The following is a 9,625-nucleotide window of genomic DNA, read 5'->3' as shown; positions in this document are numbered from 1 at the left end:
AATCTTTTGATTATTCTAATACAGATCTTAATCATGGATCCAGATGAGCCACGAGGGATCACACACCATCATCTCCATCCTATTTTGTACAAATGTATTTAGCAATATTTTTTACTAGTTTATAACTTTTATTATTCATGATTGCGATTTCCAACAATATAGTTTTTGTCTTTTCTAAAACGCGTTCTAATTATGAACATTAACAAAAACATTATTTAAAATAAATAAATATAGAATTTTTAGAAAGCTTCAAACAAATTTAATACAGGTTAGCTTTTATATATATATATATATATATATATATATATATATATATATATATATATATATATATATATATATATATATATATATATATATAGTCAAACCTCTTTTCGGTCCGATTCAGTCGAACCTCTTTCTGATTCGTTTCGGTCGAACCTCTTTTTGGTCCATTTCGGTCGAACCTCTTTCTGGTCCATTTCGGTCGAATCAGTTAACGATCTGGTTCGGTCGAACTGGTTGACGGTCCGATTTGGTCGAACGGGCTGACGTCCGGTTCGGTCGAACTGGGAGACGGTCCAATTCGATCGAACCGACTATCGATTCGGTTCAACTGACTATCGGTCCAGTTCGGTCGAACCACTTTTCGGTCTGATTGTGTCAAACCTTTTCTGATCCGGTTCGGTCGAAGCGGCAGACAGTCTGCTTCGATCAAACCGAATGACGGTCTGCTTTGGTCGAACTAGCTGCTTCTTCGGTTCGGTCGAACCAATTGTTGGTCTAATTTCTTCAAACTGACTATCGGTCCGGTTCGATCGAACTTGATAAGGGTCCGATTTTTTCGAACCAATAACCGGTCCGGTTCGATCGAACCGGCTGCCGGTCCAATTCGGTCGAACTAGTTGTTGGTGTGGTTCGGTCGAACAGACTACTGGTTTGGTTTGGTTGAACTGGCTCCTGGTCCGATTCGGTCAAATTGGCTTCCGATCCAGTTCGGTCAAACCGACTTCAGATCCAATTCTTTCGAACTAGATTCCAGTCCAGTTCGGTCGAACCGACTGCCTGTCCAATTCGGTCGAATTGGCTTCTAGTCCGATTCGGTCGAATCGATTTTCAGTCCGATTCAGTCGAACCGGTTTTCAATATGGTTATGTTGAACCCTTTATCGGCCCTGTTCGGTTGAACTGGTTTTTAATTAAACCAGTTTCAGGTTCGGTTCGGTCAAACCAATTTTTGATCTGATTCACCGAACTGGTTCGGTTCGTCGAAAAGGTTCCAGTCTGGTTCAACCGATCCAGTTTAATTTGAGCCTGGTTTGGGCCTTAGAAACTTATATCATTGACAACTACTTTGTACACCCATCAAATTTCTTCTCCCACCCATCAAAATGTTTCCAAAAATGTTTTCCTTTTGGTTTTCCAAAAAATTCAAAATTATTTATAGTGTTCTTGAAAAATAAATTTCGGAAATGATGGGTGGTGCAAGAAGTAATTGCGTATATCATTATATTATATGGCCGGGGTAAGTACAATTCTCAACCTTGAAGACATACTACACGCTACCTCAAAATGTAGGAAACGAGCTTCAAGAAGTTTTCAGACAAGAACAGCCATAAGAGAAAACAAAGCCCATTAAAAAATTTAGGATTACATTGATGATTAAAATGCATAAATGCACATACTAAAACAATATTCAAAATAATTAGCAAGAATCAATGTAAAGTTACCTATATGACAGAACTTACAACAATAATGTAACAAGTCATCAATAAACTCTGTCTATTCAGCAAAAACACAACCCTTCACAAAGATTTTCACTATTGCCAGGTTATTGCTATAGGACTTCTAACTTTATATCTTTCAGATACCCAAATCAGTGACCCAAACGATGAGCTACCACCAACTTTACCTCCTCCAGTTGCCAAAAATGTCACACTATACCTTAATTTCTGACCCAGTTTTTCAAACTTCAATTTCCTTGGTTCAACACTAACCGAAACTCCATTCGGTTGTTCCACTTTAACTGCATAAGAACTTTGAGATTTTCCAACATTTGTGACAACCCTTCTGTATGTCACACTAGAATTAAAGGCACTTCTGCCAAATAGAACAGAAAATGAAGGGTAGTTCAAGTCACCAGCTTGTGGAACTGCTTTTTTAGAACATACAAAGTTACTTCTTGATAATAAAGCAATCTGAGAAGAAGTATAGTTTATGCTGCAAAAATAATTGAAGTAGTCTTTGGTGCTGATATCATACACTAACCCTGGATCAGAAGCACTCACAGGGTTAACATGGCCTGAACCAAAAACAAAGGGAGTGGCCAATGGTGAGTTATTAGAAGCCATGTCTGAAATTGGAGCTCCTTTGTTGTTCAATGTGTAAGCAGTAGTCATCAGAGCAGATTTAATGGCTGCAGGGGACCAATCTTTGTGCAAAGATTTTAGCAGTGCTGCTATGCCACTAACATGAGGACAAGACATTGAAGTACCTGAAAGTATGTTGAATGATACTTTTCTTTTGTCACTTTTGAGAAAGCTTGGGCTAATTTTGGGTGGCCAAGCAGCCAAAATGTTCACACCAGGTGCAGTCACGTCAGGCTTAATCACTTCTGGTCCCACTAAACTTGGTCCTCTTGAAGAAAATGCTGCCATCACTGGTGCAGGGTCCCTGAACCTTGTCCCCATAAAGGAAATTGAAGCTGTTGGTCTTTTTTTAACAGATTCACTATAGCTTCTAACAATCTTGCTTGCAGAAGCCCCCAAGGATGTGGCTGGTAAAACATGAGGGTCAGCAAAAAGTTCTTCTCCTTGATATTCATTGTTGAGAAGAATCATTCCAGCTCCACCAGCCACTTTCACTTCCTCTCCTTTCTCAGTTCTACCATTTATTCCTCTTTCACAAGCAACCATTTTCCCATGCACAAGCTTTGGATCAAGAGAGCCTCCAGTGCAATACTGTGCTTCTTTAGTTGGACCTGCTGATTTTCCATAGACAAGGGGCAATTGGGTTGTCTTCTTACCTTCATATAAAGATGACCCTTTGAAAATTTGTCCATTCCCAAGCTTTACTTTTGTTGGAAAGGTTCTGTCTGTGGAGCTAGCAGCAACAGTCATGATCCATGGAGCACCATTTCCAAGTGTTGATGGAAAAGGGCCTGAATTGCCTGCGGAGCAAGCAACCAAAACCCCTTTCTGGGTTGCCCCAAATGAAGCTATGGCAATGCTATCAGTGTAAAAAGGTTTTGGAATACTCCCTAAAGAGAGTGACAACACATCAACCCCATCAGAAACTGCTTGGTTCATAGCAGCTAATACATCAGAATTAGTACACCCAGAAGACCAACATACTTTATAAGCTGCAATTCTAGAAGTGTACCTCATTCCAGTTGCTGTACCTCTAGCCTGGCCAAGAAAGTTGGCGTTTTTCACCACATCACCTGCTGCAGTTGAAGCAGTGTGTGTTCCATGCCCCTGGGAATCTCTTGCAGAAAGGTAATCCACTGTTTCATTGATTTTTCTTCCAAAGTATTTTTCATACCCCTTGAAATAGGCTCTTGCACCAATAAGCTTCTTGTTGCAATTTGAGGGAGAGAACTTGGTGCCTTTCTCACAAACACCTTTCCAATGAGAAGGCACTGGGGAAAATCCTGAGTCTTGGAAACTGCTGTGTTCAGGCCATATTCCTGAATCAAGAATCCCAATGATCACATCATTGGCCAAGTTAGAAGCACTCCAAAGTGCTCTTCTACTCTTTAGGCCAAGAAACTGTGGACTGTACGTTGTGTGGAGTGTTGATAGTTCATCAGGTATGGCTGAGAGGAAACCCTCAACTTGGTTCAAGTATTTGAGGTGTTTCTTGGAAAGATGAGCAGCAAAACCAAACATGGTGGTTTCATAGGCATAAAGGAGTTGAGGGGCTAAAATCTCTTCTTCTCCGTCTTCTTGCATTGAAGCTTCAGAAATAAAATCAATGATGGATTCAAACCATGGCTTTGAGTTGTCTTGAGAATGAATTGAGGCTCTGATCTTAGTCTTGTCAATGTGAACTATGTATGTGTGTTGATCCGCAAGAGCTGTTGAATTTGTCACCATAAAAGCCAGAAATAGGACAAGTGTTCTAAAGATCATGATGCCTGCAAAAAATGAAGAAGGAATTCACACTTCATGGATGCTAAGGTCCTAAAATGAATCCATAAGAATCTTCAATTCAAGAAAAACTAAAATATGAAACAATGTTACACTATTTCCACTTCCTTCTGTTACATTTTTCATCCTAAGAGACAGAGTTTCTAGCTACAAACCGGTTTCTAACATTAAAATATTGTGTACTTTAGGAATCTAGATAATTGAAAGTAAATTTTGCCTATGTAAGTATGCAAACTATACAATGCAGTCAGATAGAGATCACAGAAGATTGAAGCAAGGGTCTGTTGTGTAGATTGTACCTGTGCTGGGCTTGGTACAAGATCACGAAAAAAGTTAATGCAATATGAAATTCTGATAAAGTTTTCACATCAAATATTGAATCAGCACTAAAATGAGTAGAAGTTTAAATTTTAACTTTATGTATATGCTCATTGCAACTATAGAAAAGAGTTCACCTTTTCTTACTTTTCTTCTACTTCAAGAGTGCAGAATGAGATGGCATCAATCCAAAGATCTCCAAAGATTTATATAGAAATGGAGGTGCAGCAAACAACAAGACTAATATGTTAAAACAAATTTTTTAAAAAATGCATATAAAAAAGATAGAATAAAAGGAATTAAACTCAATATGACAAAATCTCACAATAAAAAAGACTGTCATACATAACTGTTTAGCAGTCAATATTATAACACCTAAAGCAAGAATGGTTATGATGTCATATTTTAATTATTTCAATCTCATTATTTTCTTGTAAATGGTTATTAGTCTCTAAATTTAGTGACAAATTTTGATTTGGAAGGTCAAGATCGGAATCGTGTACACTAACAGAAACATATAACAGTAACATAAATGAAAGTAAATAAGATCAAAAAAGATACCTAGTTTTTTTGTTTTTCACTATGGCCTAACATGCATGAAACTAAGAACTCATTTTTTTCTTTTTTGTGAAGTATTTTTAGTATGTAGTTGATGTAAGTTAACCACGTGACTTGAATTTAAGAGCACTCATGTATAAGAGGTGTTGGTTATCAAATATAGAAATAACTTTCTCAGTTTGTACCACTTTATATCACCTGCTTTCGGTTCTTCCTTTGGCACACTTTTCCCTTTTCAGAACCTTTTTCTGTGTCTTATTTATGGCTTTTGTAAACACATGGCTGAGACAACATTATGAGTCATGACAAATTTTTTGTCAAGGGAAATTTTACACGTATTTTCAGTTTTAACTATATATTGAGGAAATTTATTTAAAACTTTCATTTCCACCTTTTCCATGAAATTTCTTTTTCTAACCTCTTGGGAAATATGTTTTGCCTGTAATATTATGTCTGTCATTCAGAAATGCTTCATGTTTGGTCATATCTATTTGTTACTCAATCTTACAAGTAGACTTCATTTGTTACTCTATTCACTATACAATAAGATCATAAGTTTGAATAACACTGAATTGTAAACAAGTTTGTATAAAATATCAATACTCAACTTTCGACCTAAAACCTTAAAACACAATAAAATCAAAAGGTCAAATAACTCCTTTGAAAACACATTGTGAACAAGTTTGTGTAAAATATCAAAGACAACATTTCTACCTAAAACTTTACGACAATAAAATATCTAAAAACCTAAAACTTAGACAATAAAATCATAAGATCCAATAACTCCTTTGAAAATACACTGAATTGTAAACAAGTTTGTATAAAATAAAGATACAACTTTCCACCTAAAACCTTAAAAAGATAAAATATCAAGACACGTCGCCCTAAAACTTTAAGAGACAATAAAATCATAACATCTAATAACTACTTTGAAAACACAGCGAATGGTGAACAAGTTTGTATGAAATATCAAGTCACCACTTTCGACCTAAAACCTTAAGACAATAGATTTATTAGTCATTCTACTTATATATTATTCGTCTTACTCATTTTTAGTCGATGTGAGATTTTCAATTCACTTTACTATTGCAGCCTAAAGTCATTAACTATCTTATCTTTTGTCTTATAATAATCATAAATGTACACCTAAACCCATACACCAGTATGAATATAAGAAGAAATTTCATCAACATTCATTGTTGCAGCACAGATACGTAACAGATCAAGGGATTTCATAACACGGCCCTGCTCATTTATTCCAAGTTGGTTGAATCACGTGGTAGTTTGGTTTAAGGTGATGAGAACAGTGAAGAATTGAAGTTTTTGATTAACATGTTCACATTTCTTTTCAAAGCTAGTTTCATAACTATTATTGATGTCACACCAAGAACTCAAATTATTGCCAATGTCACGGCTAGTGTTCATTCACACTGCTGCAAATGTCACAGATACTATGCACAAGTTCATACTATTGCCAATGCCACAGAGTGTTCATCATTCATATTACTCTGCCAATGTTTTCTGAGTAGTACATTTCAGCTATGAAAGGTTCATTGCTGTTAAGGGACCACAGGTTTCAGACCTCAAGAATTTTCTGCTCTCAAACCATTATGCTTGTTCAATTTAGAGTGGTTTTGTACTTTGAGTCCAATTTAAGGCACCGTTTTACCACTTTTTTTTTTTCCTTTTTGTTTATCTGAACATGTTGGAGTTCATAATTAGGAACAATTGTAGCATTAAAATGGAGACACATTAAATGTAAATGATGATGTACTTGTAGAAGAGGGCATTGCAGAGACTTTAATTATCATGGTATGGGGTACGAGAAAAGTTAAATACGTGCAGTTGGATCATGTGAGGGAGGAACTGCATATTTTTCATCACTAAGATCTCTCCACATTAATTCACCACACTTCCAACTAAATCAACTTTTTGAATTTTTTTATTTTTTTCCTTAAATGATATTATTTTAAAAAATATTTACATAATGAAAAAAATATAGAACTCTCTCAGAATTTGGTCACTGGAAAATTTAATTTTAGATGAATTTTTGTTGCTGTCGAAGATGTTACTGGAAAAACAAAATCACAGTTTAAAGTGTTTTGAATTAGAGAATAAATTTGAAGGAATAGAATAAAAAGAAATGAATGTAAAAATCATACTTTGAATTAAAAAAATAAATTTGAAGAAATAGAAAAGAAAAAAAAATGAAAAAGATGGTTGAAAGTAACATTATTTAGATTAAATGGAAAGATAAGGAAGAAAAAAGAAAAATAAAGAAGATACAAATATATATATATATATATATATATATAATGAAAAAAAAAATAAAACTTTTTATCAATAATATTTATTTATTATTTTAATAGCACTATTGTTATTTTAACTAGTGAGACATGTGTCTTTTTTTTATCTTATGGTAATAAAAAAAACTATTTTTTATTTGTTATTAAAATAAAAAATGTATTTAAATTTATGAAAAATATATCTCAAAAAATAATTATAAATAATAGTTTTAAAATTTAAAGAATAAAATAATTAATAAAATATTTATGTTGGTAAAGATAAAATCATTCATAAAATTGTGTACATCTTATACAAAACAATCTCATTTATTAATAATTATATATATATATATAGTTATAATAAAAAAGTTTTAAAATTATAATAATTAAAATTTTGCTTTTAATTTTCTTTACATTTTTTTCTTCTATTGCTTTGTTCGCGTTATGCAAAGAAAGTATTTCCTTGCCAAGAGTAAAAGTGTGATATGTTTTCTACCATTTTTTTTTTTTTTTCATTTTCAAGTTAAATAACTTTTCTCACCTAGGTGCATGCATGTATCAATAATTCAATTTATATCAGATATTTCTGTCAATGATACATATTTGTATCTGATATTTTAGAGTATTTTATCGATACTGATTAATGAAGTATCTAATATATAAACTAATAATGTTTGTACGATGACAATAATTTATAAATTTTGTACTAAAAATATTTAATATATTTGATTTTAATTTGAATTTACACCAAAATAATCATATATTTTCATATATTTTTTAAAAATTTGTACATTTTTTAATACGCATATATCACATATTGTATCCTATTATTTTTAAAATTAGTGTATCGATGTATTAGATATATATTGTATCCGATACACATATCGTATATGTATATCATTCATACATACACAAGGCATAAATCTTTAAAAAATGAATTACTGTAACATTAAAATCAAAATTAAATAATAGTTTACCCTACGAACCCTAATTTTTTAACCATAGGTTTGTAAGAACAAAGTCCAATAAATGGGTTTGAGTGATAGAGTGATAGGTTTGTTGGTGATGCATCAATGAATGCTGTATGGTCCATCAACGACTATGTTCTCACAATAATTTAAATTCAAATTCACATTCAGCTTCAAATTAAAACCATTGTCGAATGCATTATTTGCAGACAAAAAAACAAGTTTCGGGTATCTCGCTATTTCTATGTTTTAGTTTACCTGTGTTGTCGTTTTCGCTTTTCTCTCTCTTCTTCAAATAACACGAGACAAGAACAAAAAGAAACTGGAAAAAATAAAACATCAAATTCTTAAATTTGTTTCCAAATGCATCTGCCTATTAAATACATTATTAACTTTATTATAATAAATAAAGTGATTCGAATGTTTTAGTGTTTCGTAAAATTGGGTAAAAGTTAGTGGAAAATTGACAAATTAACGAAAAGTTAAAAAGTATGATAGGTTTGACAAAACTAATGAATCAACTTATTTTAAGTGATAAAATGATAAATAATATGTAATTCTACATTTTTTTATAAGTACCAACTTATGTTTTTATTCTTTTTACTTTTCATAATCCAAATTATAAATATATATTAAATTTCAAATAATATTTGTGCCAAAAATTAATCTTTAGATTAATTTAAAACAGATACATTTCTCACTAAATTAAATAAATATTAAATAGAAAAATAAAATTGAATAAATAAAATAATTAAAATGTCCTTAGTTTAGGCTACTTATTACTAATCATTTTATTCAAAGAATATATATATATATATATATATATATATATATATATATATATATATAAATATATATATATATATATATATATAAATAAAGTTAATAACTTTTTATCAATTATAACACGCTTTTCTTTATTTGATTTCACACATTTTTCATCTCAAAATTTTTAAATATTTTATCAAAATCTTTCTATCTCGTTCAGCAAATATACGAGCTTGCTTAACGAAACAACTTTAGGAGTTTTAAAAACTTTAAATTTATTAATGTCACATTTAGTTAATAAGTTATCTTTAGAAGTTTTACTACTCGTTCTATCTCATCACATAATTCATTCACACGACTAAAATCAAAACAAATTCATAAAATAATTAGTTTCCTTATCTATATTTGATCTCAACTAAATTAAGTTTCATGACTTTGATCCTCATAGAATGCTCTACTTGTATATTGAAAAATTTATATTAATTATTTGAACACATCCATTAATCTTAATCAAACAAAAATTTGTTTAGAACTCTTTTAAGTCATGTGCAAGAATTTTATCACACACATACAAAACTTCTAAAAATTGACTCAATAAA

General features: G+C 32.0%; 1 protein-coding gene across 1 annotated transcript; it reads right to left on the bottom strand.

Moving 5' to 3' along the window:
• Nucleotides 1–1,640: 1,640 nt before the first annotated feature.
• Nucleotides 1,641–4,641, bottom strand: LOC114184826 (subtilisin-like protease SBT1.1). Its single transcript, XM_028072141.1, has 2 exons — nt 4,585–4,641; nt 1,641–4,116 (listed from the first exon to the last, which is right to left on the bottom strand). Exon 2 carries the CDS (start codon nt 4,109–4,111, stop codon nt 1,799–1,801), a length of 2,313 nt encoding a protein of 770 aa, XP_027927942.1. The 5' UTR covers nt 4,112–4,116; nt 4,585–4,641; the 3' UTR covers nt 1,641–1,798.
• Nucleotides 4,642–9,625: the final 4,984 nt, after the last annotated feature.

Source organism: Vigna unguiculata, chromosome 5 (genome assembly GCF_004118075.2).
Source record: "Vigna unguiculata cultivar IT97K-499-35 chromosome 5, ASM411807v1, whole genome shotgun sequence".
Lineage (NCBI taxonomy): Eukaryota > Viridiplantae > Streptophyta > Magnoliopsida > Fabales > Fabaceae > Vigna > Vigna unguiculata.
Note: the sequence above shows the minus strand (reverse complement) of the source record. Positions and strands in the feature narration are given on the sequence as shown.

Bases quoted from the DNA above. Each gene is read 5' to 3' on its own strand.
- LOC114184826 (XM_028072141.1), bottom strand. From the start codon at position 4,111: ATGATCTTTAGAACACTTGTCCTATTTCTGGCTTTTATGGTGACAAAT.